The 25,342-nt window shown below is 29.7% G+C and overlaps 2 protein-coding genes and 1 long non-coding RNA gene across 3 annotated transcripts; 1 reads left to right on the forward strand and 2 right to left on the reverse strand.

The window, feature by feature from the left end:
- Positions 1-6,191: 6,191 nt before the first annotated feature.
- Positions 6,192-7,101, reverse strand: LOC111198867. Its single transcript, XM_022688209.2, has one exon. It carries the CDS (start codon positions 6,626-6,628, stop codon positions 6,419-6,421), a length of 210 nt encoding a protein of 69 aa, XP_022543930.1. The 5' UTR covers positions 6,629-7,101; the 3' UTR covers positions 6,192-6,418.
- An 11,367-nt stretch (positions 7,102-18,468) lies between these two features.
- LOC106347366 lies at positions 18,469-20,362 on the forward strand. The gene is made up of 2 exons (XR_001270697.3): positions 18,469-19,589; positions 20,081-20,362. It is a non-coding gene; the product is annotated as an uncharacterized LOC106347366 (long non-coding RNA).
- Positions 20,239-23,392, reverse strand: LOC106347365 (probable acyl-activating enzyme 9). Its single transcript, XM_013786890.3, has 2 exons — positions 22,434-23,392; positions 20,239-21,157 (listed from the first exon to the last, which is right to left on the reverse strand). Exons 1-2 carry the CDS (start codon positions 23,334-23,336, stop codon positions 20,414-20,416), a joined length of 1,647 nt encoding a protein of 548 aa, XP_013642344.1. The 5' UTR covers positions 23,337-23,392; the 3' UTR covers positions 20,239-20,413.
- Positions 23,393-25,342: the final 1,950 nt, after the last annotated feature.

The raw sequence follows: 25,342 nt of genomic DNA on the forward strand, positions 1-25,342 counted from the left end.
CTTGCCAGTTGGATAAACACCTCAAACTTCTGTTTCATGAAAGTAATCGAATTATTTCTTCTACTTTTGAACTAATACATTCAGATGTCTGGACCTCACCAGTCCCCAGTATAAGTGGTATCCGATATTATGTTCTATGTTTTGACCATTTTTCTCACTTTGTTTGGGTGTATCCTTTAAGAAGTAAATTTCAAGTTTTCTCTAAATTCACTCACTTCACTTCTTATGTGAAAACGCAGTTCAAAAGTACTATTCGTTCCTTTCAATGCGACAACGGTGGGGAGTACAACAACGCTCAGCTTCATAACTACTTCTCTTCCAATGGTGTTGAAGTTCGGTTCTCCTGTCCACATACCTCTCAACAAAATGGACGGTCAAAACGTATGATACGAACCATCAACAACACCATTCGTACCCTTTTATTTCAAGCTCGCATTTCACCCATCTATCGGGTGGAAGCTCTTCATACCACTGCTCACCTACTAAATATTCTTCCATCCTCTTCTATTGATAACCAAATTCCCTTCAAGAAATTGTTCAACAAAAAGCCATCGTATGATCATCTTCGCACCTTCGGCTGCCTTTGCTTCCCAAACATAAATCACTCCTTTCTTCATAAACTAGCTCCCCGCTCTACCCCTTCTTTGTTTCTCGGATATCCCACAAATCATAAAGGATATTGTTGCCTTGATTTAAAGACCAGAAAGATCATCATCTCTCGTCATGTGGTCTTTGACGAATCCATCTTTCCAGCTGCTGAAAATATTCAAAACAACTCAGCTTCTTCTTATCACTTTCTCGAGACAGAGACATCACCATTGTTCAAAACAATATTGGAAACGCCAATTCTTCCAGCGCAACCTACTTCAGACTCCGCGTCACAGCCTTCTCAAACTCTCCCCACCGTCGTACCACGACCTGCCCTATCAACCTCTTCACGTCATCCTATGATTACAAGAAGCAGAGATGGTACTATAAAACAAAAAGCTATTCTTTCTCTAAACATCTCTACTGTTTCTCCTCTTCCAAAACGCCATCTTCAAGCCTTGTATGACCCAAAATTCGAACCTAGCAATGGGTGATGAGTACGGTTCTATGGTTAAGAATAAGAAGTTTACGCTTGTACCTCGACCCCCTGACACTAATATTGTCCGTTCAATGTGGCTCTACAAACATAAGACATGTCTAGATGGGAAGCCGCAACGCCACAAAGCCCGCTTGGTTGTGAATGGTAAATCTCAGAAACATGGCTTAGACTATGACGAGACATTCAGTCCCGTAGTGAAACCAGTAACCATTCGATTGGTGCTTTACTTAGCTCTCAGAAAAGATTGAGAGGTCCACCACCCCAAAGTTAAAAATGCATTTTTGCACGGAAATCTCGAGGAAACTGTGTATATGCATCAGCCCCCAGGAATGGCAGACACCTCCCACCCACATCACGTTTGGAGACTTGACAAGGCCCTCTACGGCCTTAAACAAGCACCTCGTACTTGGAACTCACGGTTCTCCACATTCGTAGAGAAACTCAGCTTTGTAAAGAGCTCCAGCGACACCTCCCTCTACGTCTACGATAAAAGACCTGATCGAGCCTATATCCTTTTGTACGTTGATGACATTCTTCTCACCGCTTCCTCTCCTCACTTGCGTCAGACGCTGATTTCGTTACTCAAACAAGAGTTTGAAATGTCTGATGAAGGAAAGCTCTCATACTTCCTTGGCATCAAGGCCTCGAATGACTTCAAAGGCCTGTTATTGAGCCAAACAGCCTATGCAGAAGATCTTCTCCTCCGTGCCAGTATGCAGAATTGCAACCCAGTCTCTACTCGAGTGGATCTCAAATCAAAACTCTCTGCTGAAGATGGAGATAAAGTTGAAAATCCAACTTTTTACAGAAGCATTGCAGGTGCTCTCCAATACCTCACGCTTACACGTCCAGATATTCAGTATGCATTGCACCAGTTGTGCTTGTACATGCACGATCCCTGACTACCTCACCTCCATGCGATGAAACGCATCATCCGTTACCTCAAAGGAACACTAAGCCACGGCCTGCGCTTGAACAAGTCATCCTCAAATGCTTTAACAGCATATACCGATGCAGATTGAACTGGCTGTCCCGACACAAGACATTCGACATCAGGCTACTGCGTCTACATGGGTGATAACCTAATATCTTGGTCCTCAAAACGCCAACCTACAGTCTCCCGCTCCAGTTCGGAGGCAGAGTACAAAGGAGTGGCAAACGTTGTGGCTGAAACTTGTTGGATAAGAAACCTCGTGCTGGAACTTAAAATCCTGATTACTTCTGCAACATTGGTCTACTGTGACAACGTAAGTGCGGTTTACTTGTCTACCAACGCAGTCAAGCATCAAAGAACCAAACACATCGAAATTGATATTCATTTCTTTCGTGAAAAAGTTGCTATGGGTCAGGTCTGAGTCCTACATGTTCCTTCCTCCTCTCAATATGCAGACATCTTCACGAAAGGATTGCCATCTTCCCTATTCGATGAATTCAAAGCCAGTCTATCCGTCCAAGCACCCAACGATTAGACTGAGAGAAGGTGAAAGAATATGTTCCTATATTCTTGGAATAGTCTAACGTATTATCTTAGTATCCCTTGTAAAGTGTAACAAACACAACCATCTCTATGTATTTAAACATTGTATCTACGATAATGAATGGTAAGGGAATTATATCTGATTACAGCATATTGTGTTTTATATAAATATTGCATCCATATATACGTGTTCGTGCTGATGACGTAAATCTATGATTTAAACCCAAAAAGATTTAATCCAAAATGTATTTCATGGTTAACTTCTTAGGAAAAATATATTCTTACTATTTTTTTACCTTTTTCTACTAAAAATGGATTCTTGTTGATATAGTTATTTGAATCTCAATCTTTTTTTCACGATGACCACAATATAAACAGATTCTTAATTAGAATCTTATAAACAGAGGCACTGAACCTTATTGAAATTAGTTAGTGCATATGTGTGAAACCGATTTTTTGTCAAAGAGCATGTGTGAAACCATAGCTTAGTTGACTTCGCTTGTACGTGATCTTGTGTCAATCGAGCCAGAATGACTAAAATCATTGGCTTTTCTATATTTGTGTTATTTTTGCTTTTTCCTAAAAAAGTTTCTGTCCACTATAATATATGTCAACAAGAAAAATAAGATAATAGAAACAAAAAGAGAAAGAAACAAGATAATGTTGTCAACGTAGACAACTTTCTGTTTGAAGTTGCATTATATTTCCTATTTGTATTGCATAATAAAATTAATAAACAATCAAATTTCTTATGGAATAGTAAAAAAAAAAAAATCACTACTCTGAATTTGAGCCTTACAAACATACGTTCATGACAAATAAGTTGTGTGGTCTGTTACATAACGCGTAATGTGTAATAGTATATATTAATTTTCTTGGATATTATACTGTATTTATTCAGACTTCAAGTATAAATAAATGAACTGACAAAGGGTAGGTCAGGCGCAGTTGACCTTCTTTGCCAAGAGTCAATTACCTAAGACGACACAACATACATGCATGAATGTTATTCTCAAACTAATTTCGTACTTCTTAATTCAACTTATAATAGAATATATGTTACTACAGGCTTTTATTCATTGAATTTTTACTGTGAGAAACATACATTCATAATGGGTCATTAAAATGATATAATTTGGTTGAGAAACAAAAAATGATATATTATACTACTAACATCATACGTGACACCAAATGTTAGCAAAAAAAAAAAAAAAAAAAAAAAAACATCATACGTGACACATACCTGATATAATTTCCAATTAATTTATTTAACTTAATTGTTAGATTCAATAGAAAGTATAGGTTTATTTGTGGGGGCTGGGAGCCACCAACGTAGAAATTAAGTTAGGATGTTAGTCTCCAATCAGCAAAAGGGGGAGGCTTATGTAAATTCGTTATCAACTATACCGTGAGTAGTTACAAAAAAATACTATACCGTGAGTATTGTTATGAAGTAATTAGGGAGTGTTGCAACTTTGTAAGTACAATCTATTTTCTCGACGGCATAATTTTCTTTAGACAGACCAGTATTTACGACATCAATTGCAATATAGTAACTGAGTGTAGAGGGTAAATTCGACCATCTCTCAAGACCTGAAGAATAGATGGTCCGGCCCACATAAGATAAAGTAACGGTTCGGCGCGGCAGTTCGAAGGGCCGATCTCTCGGCGTAACATAAGGGAGCTTTCATTCAGCTTCTCGACTAAGCGCCCCAATGAAACGACTCTTCGAGATAGTGTGGGCTTCTTGGCCCAACGAGTTAAAAGCCCACAAAGATGACGCAAACTAGATCAGGAGAGAGAGTGAAGTCAGCTATAAAAGGAAAAGAAGATGCAACGTAAGGGGGATCCGAAATCATTGATACACACTTGGCGGCTAGATTAGGGTTTTTACCTTTGTTGTCTCGTCTTGTTGTATCTCTCCGGCAAAGCCTTTCAGGCTCCGGTACCTTTCCTTTCACGCATTTCCTTTCCTTGTAACTGACGAAACACTCATCCGACCATTAATAAGACGTCTTTGCTTAAACCCACTTCTAAAACCGAACGTTCTCTCGTTCTGTACCGTTTCCCGATCAAACACTGAGCTATATATGTGTGTGTTAAACAACTAGAAGTGTGACAATGGTTGTGGATCCAGAGTTGAGAGTCCATGCCATAGTCTTTCAAGTTTCAACCAAGCAGTAGAGTCAATGGCATATGCATAAATCTTGTCATTTTGATACACCATATTAGATTCTGTTCTGTCTTTCTGTCGATTTAAAATGATATTGTTTGTAGATATGAAACAATTAGGTTGTGTTGGTTTATAAAATAATCTTGTACGGTCCGTTCTTATCATCTTCCGAAGAGACTACCACGAGGACATCACCTTTCATTTTGTATAAATTTATTTCACCGCTACTTATCTATTTCTCAATTCAAGGCCTACACTAAACAGTTAATAAGCCAACCAATTACTAATTGAACAAATGTTTTGTTGGTTTACTTGTTCAAGTTTATTTTTATTTTAACGTGTTGTGGTTTAAAAATGATATGAACCATTTTTAGCAAAAAAAAATGTTATGAAGCATCAGTTAAAAGTGACCATCCATTGGTTTTGCAGTTTATCGAGTTTGAAGGTTTATAAATCTATAAATATAAAGAAATATTCGCCTCTCTCCCGTGAAGCCACGTCATCAATTCGTGCGTTCTGGGAGTGACATGTGTCCCATTTTATATTTAGGGCCAAAATTAATGAATGCAGTTAAGGGTAATTGAACCTATCACCTCTAGCACTGGTAATTTCTCTTAGAACCACTAGACTAAAGTTACTTTTTATAAATATGTGGCTGCGAAAATACTTATTATCGTGTCAGCTGGAAGCCCATGCTTCTTCTGCTTGTGGCCAGGACCGACACTGAACTGACGTCAAGATGAAAATTGTGAAGTTAAAAACTTTGCTCCAAACAGTTTTGCAATGTTTCTAACCTTTATAACTTGATGCATATAATATATATCAAAATACATTTGTTGTACACGTTTTTATTAGTTTTGCTTTTAAAAGAATGTATTTACAGTTATAAATGTTTTGTGTCAGTGAAGTAATGGTTGAAAAATCTCTATACATATGTCATTTTAAAATAACACCCAACTTCTATATATAGTCAATATGTATGTCCATGTTATATTCTACACTAAATATTTTCTCTTTTAAAAATATAGAAAACAATTTTTTTAGTCTACAAGCAAATGTTGTAGAGCAAGTATGCATTATACAAAATAATATATATTTAAAATCCATACACAAAAACATAAAAGTTGTTATAGGCCTCTTTCTGACACATGCCACACTCCACTATTAATAAGAATTAAAAAAAACAATATTGTCATCAAACTTTATCACAAATCCACATTTGTACATCTATAATTATGAGTTGGACAATTAGTTAATTTGATACAATACCAAAGCAAAAATAATCGAAAAACAACTATACCACCATATACTAATAAGTAAGACATAACAGATAACCAAATTCTTGAATCTTAAAACAAATTTCAACTCGAACATTTAGTGAATATCAAATTAACTAATATCCCGTCCGTAGGGCAGACAGACCCTAGTCTTTTTATAAAAATATGCATCTTAAATGATATGTAGCAAATTATAGATCTTAAATTAACATGGATACACAAAGAAATTAGCAAAATTAACAACACACGCATCTATACTTTTCTTAAAGAAGCCAAAGAACACACAAACTATGTTACAAGAGAGACACACAACATATTAGGGGAAAATACTACTTTAACTTGTTATAGTTTACGATCCAAATAGTTTCTAAGGTACTTCACAAAACATCACTTGAAGTTGAAGGCTACCGGAGAGTGGACTGTAGCCGCTTTATACGCGGTGGCTCTACTATCTGCTTGGAGTTGAAAGAAGGTCGAGATGGAAGAAGAGCCTCCAAGATCATTTTCTTCACTAATTTCCTCTCTTTTGGGATAACACTCCCTTGTTTCGGCCCAAACCGTCGTCGCCGCCACTCTCCATCTTCTACCGCCACCGCTTTTTCTACCGAGCTCATCGCACTTTACTTATCTGTGAATTCTTCTCTCTTGTCGTCTTAGTGAACACTTACACTCCCCAATTTATCAGTCCATGAGCCTTATCTTACACGCTAATAATATGTATATTTTAATATGTAAATGTTCTTATTTCGTGAATCTTGTTCTTATTTTTTCCCACGTGGCCTCGTTCATTAATTTAGAACCAATTATGCTGCAGTTAAGGATTTAACTAATCGAGATACTGATTAAAGCCACTTCTTCTTTTCCAAGTTAGGCACGATATAGATTGGCCGCACTCTCCTTTATCTACCTTTACCTATTATTGGTCGTTTGAATAATTTATGAGACAGTTGCATCCTAATAATACATTTAATACCACCACATGAACCATGAGCCCAAATTAAGTATAGGATTCGTTACGAAACAAATTTTATAACAATTTCAGATCAGACTTTATCTGATATCTCTGATCAAAAGATAATATACCGATGAAAGAAAATAGAAATATTTATGTTGTTACTTGATACGACGTTAATCTATCTTATTAAAACTCAAGTACAAAATTGGAGTGTTTGGAGACTTGAATAGGATTATTAAAAAAATTTGGAGTGTTTGGAAACATGAATTGTAGTCTTTTTAAAAAAAATTAATTTTGTTTGGAAACAATGATAGTAGTATTAAGAAAAAAGTAATGGGCTTATGTAATTAAGAAAAATTAAAAGTCCATCATATTATAAGAAACTATCTATCTGGGCCAGATTTAAAATATACGAAAACGGGTCAATCTAATTGTCTAAAACTTTTTCTTTTCTAAACTAACCATAAAACAAAATATAAACTTTATACACATATTTCAAATCAAAATAATAATTTAAAGTTGATTTATATCAAAAATTGATTAAAAAATAATACATATATTCAAAAATGGATTTTTACTAAACTATTTTTCAATAACCATTATAAAAAAATGTTGTCAATATATATAATAAAAATACAATACAAAGCCCAATTTGAAACACCAACTCAAATTATGGTTTTTATATTTCATATTAAGTTTTAAAAATATAATATATGTAATTATTTATATGATGGTACGTATAAAATACGATTAATTATATAATGACAGTATACGATATATAATAATGAATAGGGATGGGATTTCGGGCACCCAAACGGGTTTGGTTCTGATCGGTTTGTGTTTTGGGTTTTCGGGGTCAAAGATTTAAGTCCTGTTAGGATGTTTCTAAATTTTGGTTTGAGTTTGATTCGGATCTCTGCGGGATTGGTTCGCGTTTGGATAATCCATTTAAATTATTTTAAAAGTTTTAAATCATTACCTATTTTAAATTTCTCAAAATATATAAATAAAATAATATATTACCTATAAATTTGAATAACATATGTCAGAATACCTAAGCTTAACATATCAATTGGCTTGATTTAAAATTTTGGATACTGAATCAATAATTATTTTAAGTATTTTTGGTGATTTGAGTATACTTTAACTATTGTAGATATTTACTTTTGACTATCTATATATATATATATATATTCAAGTATTTAAACCAATTTAAAAGTATCATTCTTAATGTTTTATATACGTTAAATCGAAAAATAATTAATATATACAAGTACATAAATCTATTTTTAGATAAATTCGGGTACCCGAATACTTCGGTTCGGATCAGATTTGGTTCTCTAAATAACAAAATTTTGAATAATTTGAATATTTAATCAATTTATGTTCGGGTTTGGTAATATATTTTCGGATCGGTATCGGTTCTGTTTCTTGGATTCATTTTGTAAAACCCTAATAATTACATGAAAAAACAAATATCAACATATTTTTCAAAATATATACCCGCGCGCCTGCGCGGGTCAAAATCTAGTTAGTATTATGGGGAAAAAAAGAGAGATTATCAGAATGGTCCAACATAGCTTCTTATTTTGCGCGAATTTGTTTTCACTTTTCTATACATAAATTATTATTTTTAAACATTAGTGGTATATATTTTTAAAGTTAATCATATACTTAAATGTTTATATAATTATTTTAAATACAATAATTTTATAATTTACATGTTATAATTAATCAATTGTTTAAAACCGTATGTATTTTCATTTATTATTATATATTTATCTTATTAAATTTGCATTTAGTTATTAAGAAAATTAATATATTCATGAGAAAATATATTTGAAAATTATTTTGTATTTAATTTATGTTAAATTTTGACCCGTGTTTCAAAGTTGTATTTTTTTTTACTAATATTTTTATGCTTATTCATTTTAGATAATATATTATTGTATATACAAAAGTCTAAGATATGTTAATTTTTAGACATGATTATATGGTTTGTTAATTTTAAGCTGTTCTATCATCATATTATATTTTTAAATTAAATAATTTATATTTATAAAAATTAAATTTATAAATTTATCAATTGAATATACTTTTATCATATTTATTTAAGTATAATAATTGTATTTTAACATGATCATGACTATAAAGTAGATAAAATAGGATATAATTTATTTATTTTCATTTTATAAACGGTAACTTAAAATACACTAAATTATTGTTAAAATATTTTTATACAAATTTATTAGAATTTTTAAAATATAATATATATATATATTATATTTAAAATGAAAATATATTATGATTAAAGTAGTTACAAAGATTCTATATTATAAGCTTTAAAGAAATACATGTTAATTTTTATACATGTATTATATAGTTTGCTAATGTTAACCCATCTTATCAACGTATTTGATTTTATTTTTGAACATAAATATTTTATACTTACGAAAATAAAATATATAAAATTTATAAATTTAATACAATTTTATTATATTTAGCTCAATATAATAATTTTCTTTTAATATGATTGATTATGATTATATAATATATAAAATATTACATAACTTTTTATTTTTCATTTCATAAACGATTACTGAATTTATTAATGTATAATAATATTTCAAAATTTCAAAATTAGTGAAAACAGTTAAATATAATTTCGAAAATGAAGATCTTGTAAAAATATTTTAAAACAGATTTGTTAGAATTTTAAAATAAATATATTTATATTTAAAATAAAAAGATTTCAAAAGATATTATGATTAAAGTATTTTAAAGATTTTATGTATTATTAATCTTAATAAAATATATTTAATAAAAAATTTAAGTGATGGTCCAAATTAAAAAAAATTACACATGAAAAAAATCATGACTTCTATTTTAATATATAAGAAGTTAACAACACATATTCTACAATAGAAAACAATTATATAACAGGAATTCATTTAAGGGGAGAAGAAAAGCAAAAGTGGAATAAACGAAGCACTCAGAAGAAAAATAATTAGTTAAAATTTAAAACGGATGGAATATAAAATACGTAACAAATCATTTTAGCCGATAAGGTTACTTTCATCACTCATCAGTCCAGTCTAAATCAAATATTCCATATTATATGAAAATATCTTTGTTTTTCAAATCTCTATTTGCTATATTATTATTTTAGCTACGGAACGTGATACGTGCCTACATATCTTTTCATCTTTAATAGTCTTCGAACAACGGACCTGGCTCACTTGGATCATCAGATCATGGTTGTTATCTGGGAATAAAGGATTCACGCCTTGGTTATTTAAATCTCTTATGATTCAAGGTGTGACATGAATAGACGGTAATGAAGAAAAGTGTTTAAGAAAACATCAATCAATACTATTAAAACTGAAGGCCTTTTTTGAAGTCCCCTTGGAATTTTGAAGTATTTACAGATATCTGCCACTTGATTATTTAAACCTATGCTTTTAATTAAATATTAGAATCTTTTTTTTTTAGTTTAATTAATTTACCATAACTAAGTATTTTTTTTTACTGCGTTGCTAGAAAGAAAAAAATAAACCTAAAACAGCGGAACGGCGATAGGAATGGCGATTTTGAAATTCTGAAGATGAGAGTCGAACTTAGCATAGATCTGATTATTGTGTCGGTTCCTATGGCTCATTATCACAGGTTTTGTCCTCCGGTCATTCTGATTATGAAGAAGATGGTGAAAATGTTTAATTTGGGTTTCACGAGATTTGATATTATGGAAAAATATGAGTTACGATTGAGGATATATCAATGGGATTACCAGGATCTCATTAGAGATTTTCAGAAAGGAGTCAAGGAAGATAGAGGAGTTTATCGATCAATTCTTTGAAAATATGGACATTTTAATTGTGAAATCAAAAAAAAAAATTGTAAGATCACAGTTTTCAAAAACTAAGGAAGGAAGATTCATAGTTCACTAAATGCTACACGTTTTATTGCTAGGAATCATAAGGGTTGGGTTTCTTTAACAGGAAATCAAAGATCTATAAGCTTTAGCGTTTGGATCTGGCTACTTTTGGGAAAGAATGATGGAGATGTATCATGATCGTACTCTGGTTATACACAAATGGTGATGATTCTGGGTTCTCTAAACAAATCATACGAGGTGATGATTCTGGGTTCTCTAAAGGAATGGCGTTTTAATGATTCAATATGATTATTGGTTCTCTAAAGGAATCATATGAGGTCAGTTATGGTTATGGATTGTTGTTTTTGAACGGAACATATATGTATTGTAGTTGCTGGTAAAAATATAGTTATGGGGTGGGTGATGTATAGGGATTCTCGGTATGGAAGTTATTGGAGTTGTCGCTTTAAAGTCAGCTCTAGCTTATGGTTTTTTGGCCTTTACTTATGCATAATGCAGAATGCAGTTCGTCTTTTTGAGTGCTCATATATGGTATCTTATGATTCTGAATGGGGTTATAAAGCTCATTCATTCGGTCAAGTGAAATACATTTTAAGAAGGTACTTAAGCCAAAACCATCACATGAATGAAGGAGTTAGTGAGCTGGGAAATGAACCAGTTGGTAGCTTTTAAAATTTTGAATAAAATTGGTAGATGGTGGTTGCAGAGTACTATGATTACTTTTTTCATTGGATTTACGTAGCTTTTTAATAGTGAGATTATGCACTTTGACTCTGTTGTAATACCAGTTCGTTATGAGATTTAGCCATATATTATCAATGACACTATGCCAAGAGATTTTATTGTAGTAACCAATATTTAACTGTATACTAGATTTTGACCCGTGCAACCGCACGGGTGTTTGTTTTTACTTTTCTATACATAAATTATTGTTTTAAAACATAAGTGGTATATATTTTTAATGTTAATCATATACTTAAATATTTATATAACTATTTCAAATACAATAATTTTATAATTTACATGTTATAATTAATTAATTGTTTAAACCTTATTTATTTACCACTTCTTATTATATATTTATCTTATTGTATTTGCATTTAGTTATTAAGCAAATTAATATATTCATGAGAAAATATATTTAAAAAATATTTTATATTTAATTTATGCTAAATTCTGACCCGTATTTCAAAACTGGATTTCTTTTTACCAATATTTTTATGCTTATTCATTTTAGATAATTTATTATTGTATATATAAAAGTGTAAGATATGTTAACTTTTAGACATATATTATATAGTTTGTTAATTTTAAGCCATTCTATCATCATATTATATTTTAAATAAATAGTTTATATTTATGAAAATAAAATTTATAAATTTATCAATTGAATATAATTTTATCATATTTATTTTAGTATAGTAATTATATTTTAACATGATCATGACTATAAAAGTAGATAAAATAGGTTATAATTTGTTTATTTTTATTTCTAAACGATAACTTAAAATACATTAAGTTATTGTTTAAATATTACACAGATTTATTAGAATTTTTAAAATATAATATATAAATATATATTATATTTAAAATGAAAATATATTATGATTAAAGTAGTTACAAAGATTTTATATTATTAACTTTAAAGAAATACATGTTAATTTTTATACATGTATTATATAGTTTGATAATGTTAACCCATCTTACCAACATATTAGATTTTATTTTTGAATATAAATATTTTATAATTACGAAAATAAAATATATAAATATATAAATTTAATACAATTTTATTATATTTAGCTCAATATAATAATTTTATTTTAATATGATTGATTATGATTATATAATAAATAAAATATTATAGATTTTTTTTTTTTCATTTTATATAACTGAATATATTAATGTACAATAATATTTTAAACTAATTTCGAAATTAGTGAAAATATTTAAATATAATTTCGAAAATGAAGATCTTGTAAAAATCTTTTTAAACAGATTTGTTAGAATTTTAAAATAAATATATTTACATTTAAAATAAAAAGATATCAAAAGATATTATGATTAAAATATTTTAAAAATTATATTTATTATTGTGAAATGTGAATTAAAATATAGTATAAATTGCTATGAATAGGTCCATTAGGTTCATTTTTAAAAAAATCACACATGAATCAAGGTTGTGACTTCTGTTTTAATATATAAGATTCAAAACAATCAATTTTAGAAATATTAACATAATAATTAAAAATTAGTAAGATTCCTAATTAACCATAAAATATTCCTAATATATAGGAAGATATATATCGCTATTGTTTTGGTATATGATTAGATTTTGAAAAAAAAATATGTTCATATTCCCCAAACAAAGATCAATCCTATGATCACTCTTAAAATTTTAAAAGATACTATCAGTTTTAGAAATCAACCATAATTTTTAATTTTATCAAATGTAACAATATGAAATTTTACGATGTTGAAAATTCATGCATCACATTTTAGAATATCTAATCTATTAAAATAGAGTCTTATTTTTTATCTACTAATATAAGTTGTGATTTAAAATTGGACCATTTCTAGAGTGTTACAATAATATTACATAGACGATCATTTGGTACTTAATGATTAAACCAGAATATTAAATCAGACCACGATAAGGTGATACAACAAAACCGATGTTGTAAGCTATAATTAATTTAAACCAACCCGTCGGTTATCTAATATTATAAGAACAATACAATTAATTACACAATCACACCCTGCGCTTGGACAGCAGGATGATAGTGTAGGATAGTTTAGATGAACATGTTTTCTTGACTTCATTTCATTACTTGCACCATAACAAATTCTTCTGAGTTTGCTTCTGTTCAGATCATTAACTGGAACATAACAAATTCATATAAATTCATATATTGTCCATTTTCAACATACTAAACAGCCAAAATTTGAAAGAGTTTCAACCTTCAATGTGATATATGTACATTTGTATCTGTAATATTGCATACTACCCAAAATCACTTTCTTATCTTATAAACTTTCAGAAAACTTATCACTGGTTTCGAATTATGTACATTTATAAATAGTAGTTTTTAAAATAAATAGTTATATATTAATATATTAATATCTTATTATTATATATTTTTAATCATGATCTAGAAATATTCTAACAATATTAACAATATATTTGATCAATTTTACAATAACGTGTCTTCCAATCTAAATAACCTCTAACAACTTAAATTTTGTGTCGTAGTTTCCTGATATATTCCATGCCAGAATATTCTAACCACAACAATAGATTTGCTCAAACCTACGTATCTTGAAAGGAAAAAATCGAACAAGTAACAATTTAATTCGGAGAACGGAGAAGAAAAAGAAAATCAAGTGGTTACAAAATTGAGGTTACACATTACAAGTAAAATATGCAGGCTTAATTTTTTTTTAAACTATAACTAGGGTCGCGCAGGTGTATTTTATAAAAAAAAATATGATGCTATTTACTTTTCTGTCATTATCTAGGGTTGGAAAAAAAAAACTCAAATTCGAAGAATCGAACTGATCCCAATCCGAATAAGTAGTTCCAAATCTGAACCGAAATTGATTAAATATCCCAGTTATTCAAAATTTTGGTATTTGAAGAATTGAACTCTAATCCGATCAGAACCGAAGTATTTTGGGTATCCAAAATAGATTTATATACTTATATATATTAATAATTTTTAGATTTAATATATATAAAAACATCCATAATATATATGATACTTTTAAGTTCGCTTAAATACTTGAAAATATATATAAATAATCAAATGTAAATATCTAAAATAGTTAAAATATACTCAAAAATCCAAAAATACTTAAATAATTATTAATTCTATTTTCAAATATTTAAACCAAACTAATTTATATGTTAAGTTAGGTACTCTGACATATGTTATTCAAATTTATATGTAAAATATTATATTGTTTATATATTTTTTAAATTAAAGCATATAATAAATTTCAAATTTTTTAAAATAATTTAAATTGGTTATCCAAATCCGAATCTAATTCTCAAATATCTGAACAGAACACAAAATCCCAAACAGACCCGAAAACAAACTTGAACGTCCATCCCTTATCACTATTATATTTCATATATGTGTCATCATAGGTTACAAAATATGTGTTATCATATAATTAATCATATTTTATATGTACCATCAAATAATTAATCTTATAATTAATAATATTTTATATGTACAATCATATAAATAATCACATATATTATATTTTTAAATTTCAATGTGAAATATAAAAACCATAGTTTAAGTTGGTGTTTGAAATTGGGTGTATTGTATTTTTCTTATATATATTGAAAACATTTTTATAATGGTTATTGGGAAATATGTTAGTAAAAATCAAATTTTGAATATATATATGAATAATTTTTTGATTTAAATCAATTTTAAATTTTTATTTTGATTTGAATATGTATATCAAGTAACAATTAGAAACATTTGTTCAAATAATTTCCGCGCACAGCGCGGATTAGTATCTAGTCAATACTATTAAAAGGGAATCAGTCATAAAAAATCTACCTATAAAAGTTGTTTGGACTCTTTTATTAGACTAATAGTATTAAGTATTATGATCTACCTTATATTTACTAACTAACATAATATCTGACGTAATCTACTTTCTTTAAACAATTTTAAGTATACTTTCATCTATTATATATTAAAGCATTTTAATAGATCAATTATATTGACGGTAACCATGTTTTAACCAACATCTTTATGATAAGAATTGCCTTTTTCTTGAAAGCTCGCTCCAACATCTCTATTGCATATGTATTCCTCCTATTTTTTTAAATGTCACTGCATATGAACACGTATACTACTATACTAATTACAGAACTATCAAGATATATTTCACCATTCTATTAAATCATTTCTTTTAAATGATGCTTCTATTTCCGTGAAACCAACCATTGAGATTCGAAATATCTTTGTATTATGAATCTCTCTTGACTGATCGACATAACCAAATATTCTACATTAAAATATCTCATCAACAAACTAACAGACTAATACTTCAAAACATATATGCACATCAGCACATAAGATATTCCTTTTAAATATACTCAAACCCAATAATCAAGCAACCTAAATTTTAACTATGTAGAATCAAAACAACATATATTTTAATTAACAATTTATAATCTTCTCAATTACGGTTTAAACCTAGCTTTAGATTCTACGTAAAATATTACAAATAGGCCATTATAATTTTAAAGGATATAATTTTTAGCAATATAACTTTCATTGCTCTATTTATCAATTTTTTTTAAAATAAGATTTTTCTGGATTTTTATCGGTTAAACGATGTTGGTTCACGGGTTAATGACATGTTTTTACTTATATCAATTTTTTAATTAATAGGTTTTCATTAAATTTGAATTTTGTAGAAACATATAAATTGGGTTCTATGAAGAACATAAGCCAATCCAAATTATATACGGTCACCGGGTTTACCGGTTCGACCGTATGTCCCAATCGAATATAAAAACACTGCTTATATCTTAATTTATCTATAAATTGCATATGTATCCCATATATAAGAGTTAAATAATTTGTAAAAATATAATTTTTTCTTTGTACCAATTAAATGTAGATGGACTATTACTCCCCAATATTTGGTTTCGGTTCAGGTATTTTTGTTTTGGTGTTTTTGGTTTTATAAACGTAGGAACCGTTCATGTATTTATAAAATTATTTTTTCAACTTGGTTATTTCGGTTTTTAGTTCAGTTCAGTAGTAAAGTTGGAACTGGCTAACATACAAAAACATTTGGATCCAATTATGTTCTGGCTCAATTCTTATTTTCCAGACAATTACATATTTATAGATAAAAATATCAGATAATTTGGAGTTTTCAGTTTAAATATCAAATTACAGATAATTCAGATAATTTTTAATAGTTTGAATAAAATATTCAGTAATTGAGTGTTTTTTTGGTTAATTCGGTTTATAAATAATATTTAAGGATATTTAGTTATTTAGAAATTAGATATAAATATTTGTAAGTATATAATTTCTATTTTAAAAATTTAGGTACTCATTTGATTTAGGTTTTTTAGTTTCAATTTTTTTTGGTTCTAGAAATATACTATTTACTCGGTTATCTATGAAATTCAGTTCTATTCGATTTTTTTTTAGTTTGGTACGGTTTAATTCTCGGTTTTGGATATATGTGGCAAAACTTATACACTATATATAGATTTTTTAATAAGATTTTTTTAAAATTTTGAAAAGAACCCGCGCTTCCGAAGCGCGGGTCAAAATCTAGTTTTCTCTATTAAAAGAGAATTACCATTTTTATCTACCATAAAAAGTCATACTAGTCTTATTAGGTCCATTTCATTAATTACATTTATTTAATTATTTACATTAATCTATTAAATATATAAAGATATTAATAATAAATCAATTTTAACTGTAAATTTAAATTTTATTTTTAGTTAAAACAAAATGTTGAGAACAAATCTAACAAAATCTTTCTAAAAATTTAAAATATTTTATTTAAATTAATACTATTGATTAATTTCGTAATTAATAATATATACTATTATACATTAATTTAAATAAGATTTTATTATAAAACAAAATAAAATAAAATTGTATGGTATTTTCAATTTTTATAATTATATTATATATTTTCTTTATTAAAAGAAATACCATAAAAAATTCATACTAGGTCTATTTCATCAATAACATATATTTGATTATTTAAGTTAATCTATTTAATATATAACATTTTGAAAAAAAATATTATAAATTATATAGATATTAATAAATAAATTTTAACTGTAAATTTAAATTTTATTTTTACTTATAACAAAATATATCTAACAAAATCTTGATAAAATTTTCTTTTTTTTTAAATTAATGCAGCGATTGATTTTATAATTAATAATATAGTATAATTATAATGTATTTACTTATAATGTATTTACTTATAAAATCCCACAATATACTAAAATAAATAACATAGAAATATAAATTATGCTAAGAAAATATCAGTTCTATAGTATAACTAAATAAAATTTTAAAATATATTTTTTTGAGTCTGTAAAAATTAGAAAAAAAAAATGAAGGAGATTCTCAATTTGTTTATTTTATACTATGAATTCATTTTACCAAACTCAAAAATATATTAATATAAAATAACAATTAATAATAAAGTAAAATGTATAAAACAAATCATTATACATTAATAATATCGAACTAGATTTTGACCCGCGCTTAGAAAGCGCGGGTTTATTTTTGAAATTAAATAAATTCTTCTTATATAAGAGATAATGTATAGGTTTGAGTACATTTACCCGAGTACACTGAACCGTACCAAACTGAGAAAAAAATTCAAAATTAAGCTGAATTTCATAAATAATCGAGCATATAAAAAATATAAACCAGGACCAAATGAGTACTTAAATTTTTAAAAGGGCAAATCTCCAAAATAGCACATTTCTAAGTTTATATCACAAAAATAGCACTCAAAAACTAAAATGACCAAAATAGCATTTTATCTTTTGAAAAATTTAAATTTTTTTATTTTTCAAACTTTGAAATCTTATCCCCAAAACCTCACGTCTCAACTCTAAACCCTAAAACCTAAACTCTAAACCCTAAACTCTAAATTATAAACCCTAAACCCCACCCCTTGAGTGCTATTTTTGTGACTTTTGGACTTGAGTGCTAGTTTGGGAACAAAAACTTGATTTAGTGTTATTTTGGTCTTTTTCTCTTTTTAAAATACAAATTATATACCTATTAAACATAACTACCATTAAAAGTTTATACTATTAATAGAATTATATGTGGTAATGATCACATTTGAATAATCTATCACATATTCATATGGATTTATTGTTAGAGCAATTATATAATAGATTATGAGAAAATAATAAATGAATTCATTTAAATTATGTAAAGTATTTTTATAGTTAGAGAAATATAAGTTAAGACCAAATAAATACTTAAGTCTAATGAAATGGTCCAACAACCTTGTTTAAGTAGATTTTTTAGGAGTGATTCCCTTTTAATAGTATAGATAAGAAACATAACCAATAACATTATAGATTTACACAATATATAACACTAAAATGTAAATTGTATCTTTGAAAGTTTTGTGATGGTATATGTTATATATTTATAAAATAAAAATCTACCCGCACATAAAAAAAACCAGTGTGGTATGAAAAGATCTTCGACATAGTTTAAGTACTATCTTCATGCAATAATTTTCATAAAGTTGACTATGGTGTATGTGAATTTGTCAAACCTTTATATTTAAATTGTTAACCGTAAAATCGTCGATATATTAACTTTTTTTTTTATCAGTGTTAAAAAGGCGCTATTAGGCTACAATGTACTGTACATGGTATTATGGTTATGTTTGAAAGAAGGCAACCAACATAATGATGACCCTAAACTACTACATATATTGGGTCTGAGGGATCGTAAGTAATTAAAAATAAGCCCATATTATAGCTGTAAAGGCCCAAACGTTTTAACTAGCCCGGCCTGTTTAGAGGAATCGTGATCGGTGTTTTCTTCCGACCAAATATTTCAGATAAGCAGAAGACGAGAGAGATTGCCGAAGCCGAGGAAGCTAACGATTAAGAGGGTAACCAAATGTGAAATGGAACTGTAGAAACAACCATGGGTTGTTCGATTTCCTGAAGGTAGGAAATTTCTTAAATATGGAGAGTCGTTTTCTTATTATTATTATTATTATTATTTCTTTTTCTGTTTGATTCATAGGGATGTTCTGAAATTGGTTAGAATCACACTCTGGTCAGAAATTAATCTCATTGTCTCATGGGTTTACTTAGTTTTAGAACTTAGCTGATGAAATGTCGTTGGACTAAGTGGACTTAGGTTGATAAGCTTATTTTATCATCAAAGTATTAATGAAATTTTGAATATTATAGCCATTGTCGAACCTATGTTCATTGTAGGAGGGGCAGTTGCCCACCATGGATTATTTTTTTTCAAATTAGTGTAATTTTGTACAAAAATTTGATAATGTCCCTTTTGTAAATTGTATGCAAAGATATTAAACTGTGTTTATAAGTTTGCACCAGATAAATTTTATTTCTAGATAAGCCACTGATTATAGCCATTTGCGAATGAGACTAATTTGTACAAACTCTTTCCTAATGCTCTGTTTCAGAAGCAAAGGGTGCCTTGTTGTGCGGCTGCTAAGCTTCAGTGAGTCACACCGTGATATTAAGATTTATGGAAGGCCATTGACTATCAAGTATCAACATAAGCTTTCTTAGCAAGGACAGTTAGATGAACCACACTTGTAATAATAAGATTAGAGGGTTATTAACTTGTAAGTCACACTTTCTTAGCAAATCTCATTACAATTAACTCAAGCGTGTTACATCAAACTTAGAAACTAATCCCTTCTCAAGGGTACATTAATACATCACCCAAGATAAATACACTTTATTTTACTTCTTAGAGTTTCTTCATATACTCAATAACTCAAACCAGATCATCAAGGCAAGGACTTAGCCATTTGTCTGAGAAGAAACTTCTGAATTTTACCAGTAGATGTCTTCGGAAGCTCCTCCTGAAAAATCACTTTCCTTGGAACCATATACTTAGGTAACTTCGTCTTACAAAAGTCCCTTATCTCCCTCTCAGTCACCGACCCATCACCATTATTACCATACTTCAAGCTCACGAAAGCACACGGCGTCTCTCCCCACATCTTATCCGGTTTAGCCACCACCGCAGCTTCCTTCACCACCGGATTAGTGTATAGAACAGTCTCGACCTCAGCGCTGCTTATGTTCTCTCCTCCGCATATGATCACATCCTTTGACCTGTCCTTCACCTCCAAGTAACCGTCTTCATGTATAACCCCCACATCTCCGGTATAGAACCATCCGTCCTCCCTCATACACGCCGCAGTTCCTTCAGGGTCTTTGTAGTAACCCAACATAACTGATCCTCCTTTTAACACAATCTCTCCAACTGAAACTCCGTCGTGCTTCACACTTTGGCCTGTTCTCTTGTCCCTAACGTCGACTTCAGCAAATCCAACGGTTCTTACTCCTTGTCTTGACTTCAGTCTAGCTCGCTCCAAGGGATCAAGATGATCCCACTCAGGCTTCCAAGCACATGAGATAACAGGGCCTCCTGTCTCCGTTAAACCATACCCATGACCGACATTGAAACCGAGGGTTTCTGCTCGAGAGATGATGGCTGCAGGAGGTGGAGCTCCAGCCGTCATCACCTGATTTAAAAGTTTACCATCCCTCAAGATCAGTGGCGGATCCAGAAATTTTTTGGATCGGGGGCACAAATATTTAAAATAATATATATAATTTAATAACATATTTTTATAAAGATTAAATAATATGTATGATTAAAATAAACTACCAAAAGTAAGTTCAAAGTATATAGTACATTTAAATTGGTATCCTATAGCATACATAAAGTATAACTAAACACAAATCTTAAAAGATTTTGGATTTTAATATTTATTTTTAAAATTATTTTAGTTGTTTTGTATTGTTTAAATGTTTTTATCCAAGGGTGTTAATTAAATTTACTAGTAGTGTAAATTAGTGTAAATATATAAAATGAGTTAGATTAGTTGTTGAAACAAAATAGAAAGGAAATAGTTGGTTGAAAAAAGCAAACAAAAAATCTACATAAACGTGGTAACAAAGTAATACACGAAGAGATAACATCCATACATTACGTCTAATACTCGATGGAATGAGAAAATAAAATTGAAAGAAAAAAGAAAGAAAAGGTAAAAAAAATAGACGTACAACGGAAGAATCAAACTGTCGCTCTAAAATTTAATGGGGGCACTATAAGCAACTGAGCAAATTAAGTGATAATGTTTAGGCTGGAAACAAATATTATCTAGAATTAATCGGGGGCACGTGACCCCGTAGTCATTAACGTGCATCCGCCCCTGCTCAAGATCTTAAATTCTAGTGAATCGGTAGCTTCTTTTTTTTTTTTTTGTCGAGAATTGGTAGCTTAAACTTAAAACCTATATTGGAACTATAATATTTTATTACTACTTTATAGAAAATTTTCTTTTTTAGAGTTATATATTTTTAAATATAATTTATGTAATATTGTTTCCAAAAAAATTATATAATATTAAGAAGAATAATTTATTTTAACGGTATAAAACTTAATTGATTTACAAATATAAATTTATATTGGTAGAAAGAAAATATATACTGTAAATTAATATTTATTTTAGGTGTAAAATGACAAAATTACAATTAAAGATGTAATTCAAGTAAATAAAAAATAATAATACAATGTTTTTTTAGTACTTATATAAACGCTATATAAATTAATTACTAATTTATATTGGGACTATATATTTACATATATTTTAAAATTTTATTATGTCATAGTTTACACTAACCCAAAATCTATTAATCTGTTGTGGTTATTAATTTATCGTTGAATAAAGTATAAATCAAAGTCTTGAGCCATCGTAAATCAAACCGGCAATCAAACGAGGATATATAGAGTACCTGAACCGGGTTCTTGAGCGGTTGACGGGAAGGATAGTTAGTGAGCATGTTGAGAACCATCGGTGCAGCACACATGTGAGTTACTTTATGCTTATCGATCAAGTCATATATAGTTGGCGCGTCAACTCTCCGTGTGCAAACGTTAGTGGCTCCAACGGCAGCGGTTCCCCACGTGTAACCCCAACCATTAGCGTGGAACATCGGCAACGTCCAAAGGTAAACCGGACGGTTTGGAAAGGACCAGTCAAGCAAGGAGCTAACAGTAAGCATGAAAATTGCTCTGTGGCTAAGCACCACTCCTTTGGGAGACGACGTCGTTCCGGAAGTGTAGTTAAGCACCATCGGTTTCCATTCAGTTTGTGGACGTATCCACTTGAATCTTGAATCTCCTCTCTCCATGATCCCTTCGTACGTGTCAAGAAAATCAGACGCGGCTGAAGTAGAGGAAGAATCGTCATCATCGTTGAGGAGGACGAGGTGAGGCTTATCATGTTGTCCCAAGAACGAGACTGCTTCGAGAACTAAAGAGATGGAGCTGTGGTCGACAAAAACGAGCTTGGACTCACTGTGACGCAGGAGGACAGAGAGTGCATGTGCGTCTAAGCGAGGGTTGATGTTGTTTAAGATGGCTCCGGACATTGGTATAGCGAACTGAAGCTCATAGACGGACGGGACGTTGGGGCCCACGACAGAGACGACTTGGCCTTGGTTAATGCCTAGGGAAGAGGAAGTGAGAGCCGAGGCTATTCGGAGACAACGGTTGTGGGTTTCGGACCAAGTGTGGACGGTGTTTGTGGTGTGGAGGATGGATGGACAGTCGCCGTAGACGGAGGCGGCTCGGTCTAAGAAGCCGAGGACGGTGAGTGGAGTTGAGTTTGATGGGTGTGGAAGTAAGAGTTCCATTGTTTTGATATTGTTTAATGTCTTGTTTTGGTACGTGATTTGTTAAAAGACTCGTGAAGGGTCTGTATTTATAAAATATTTGAAAAGGTTTTAACATTTTGATGTCTTTTTCTTTTACAACTATAATTGATTACATATGGCCCACAGTATCGGCTTGATGAAATGAAGTAAACAAATCTTCTTTAGTTTCTTAACTAATAAAAGTACTAAATCTGGTTAATATATAGAGAGAATTTTTTTTTTTTTTTTGACAAAAGGAGATATATAGAAGATAATTGTCTCTATATATATCTAATATATAGAGAGAATTATCTTTTATTGTTTTGGGAAATAAGAGTTTGTAGAAAACCGAAGTTAGGTATTGAATGAAGTGCACACAAAAAAAAAGGTATTGAATGAAGACAGTCATCTAATAAAGTTAGAACCAACGAGCATTCTATAGTTTCCAAGATTGTGGCGACAAGTTTTTAGTTTGGACTACGGTCGAATAAGTTACCTAAAATAATGATCCTTCTTTCTAATTTTTTTACCATAACAGAATATATGTTTAAATAAGATTAAGACGATAATGCTTTATGCATGCAATTCATGGATACTTGATACTACCTTAAATCATATTAGTAAATTATTTTCTGGATAATATGATTTAGTATTCTAGCGTAATATTATAGTAGTATTTTCACATTTGGTACTAGAGGAACATCTCAAAACATTTGGTAGTATAAATCACATTTGGTATTATATGGAAATTTTTTTTTTGCTAAACTCCCTATATGCAAATTATAGCCATGCATGCTCGTTTAGCTGACGTACCATTGATTTCTACTGTCAACGTCCACATGATATGTTAGTTTTGCTTACGTATATCAATACTCAACTGTATCTTGGAAGGATTGGTCGCTACCGTCGAGCGACTTGTACTTTGTGACATTTATAACTTAAAATCGGTATTGTTAATTTTTTTTCCAAAAAATGTATATATAGATATAATTCTGGTCTTCAACCGTCAAGGTTTGAGCTAATGCTAGCAAAGTGTCACCACCTATATTCAAATCCTCATAATACATTGTGTACTTTGAACTTTTAGTAATATAAGATGAATCCCTTATATATTAATTGAGGATCTTTTAAAAAATTAGAACCTTAATTTTGTATTAATTAAAAAAAACCTCAATTCTATGTGGCACTTCTAAATGCCTTCTAAATCCTATTTCTAAGAATTCTAGAGCACCTAATATAAACCATAGTTTAATATAACGTTGTCACGTATTTCCATAATTATATAACATAAGAAAAGTCGATTTTAAAGTGGAGATTAATACCCGTATGAAAACATTGGCGACTGTATGTATAATACATATGAAAACCGGGCCGTCTGTATTAAGACCTGTTTGGCATTATTTGCATAACTACTAATGGCGGACAAGATTTATTAGGTTCAATGAAGATGAAGGTATAATAGCTTTAACAAAAATACAGTATCAATGAACCTATAAAAATGGCGGAATAGAGTTATTAGGTTCATCATTATCATTAGGTCCTTGCCGACAGCCTTATATATCAATAAGGTTCGTGACTGTTATTAGGTTCATCATTATTATTAGGTCCTGGCCGAGTGCCTTATATATCAGTTGTTTGTGTGTTTCGAGTAATGTTCTTGCCTGTTTAACGAATCTTCCAAAAGCTGAACAAATCACATGATTATAAATGGTAATCAAAGAAGTCTGTTGCGAATGTTAAATCTTTTTGGATAAAAATATACATTATCTACATTCACTATAAAAGTCTAAATATTCATCACATATAAGTACCGTATACTGGAATCTCTACAGTAGTTCAATTTTTGTTATTCTCTATGTTGAAGACAACAATATAATTGGAACTCTATAAACATATATATACTCCAGTGGACTTTTAATCTCCTATATACAGTATAGCAGGTAAGAACGAGTATGTATATAACTAATCAAACCGTCAAATTACCATTAATAATCAATAAATTAACC

This window comes from Brassica napus, chromosome A6, assembly GCF_020379485.1.
Source record: "Brassica napus cultivar Da-Ae chromosome A6, Da-Ae, whole genome shotgun sequence".
NCBI classification, from domain to species: Eukaryota; Viridiplantae; Streptophyta; class Magnoliopsida; order Brassicales; family Brassicaceae; genus Brassica; species Brassica napus.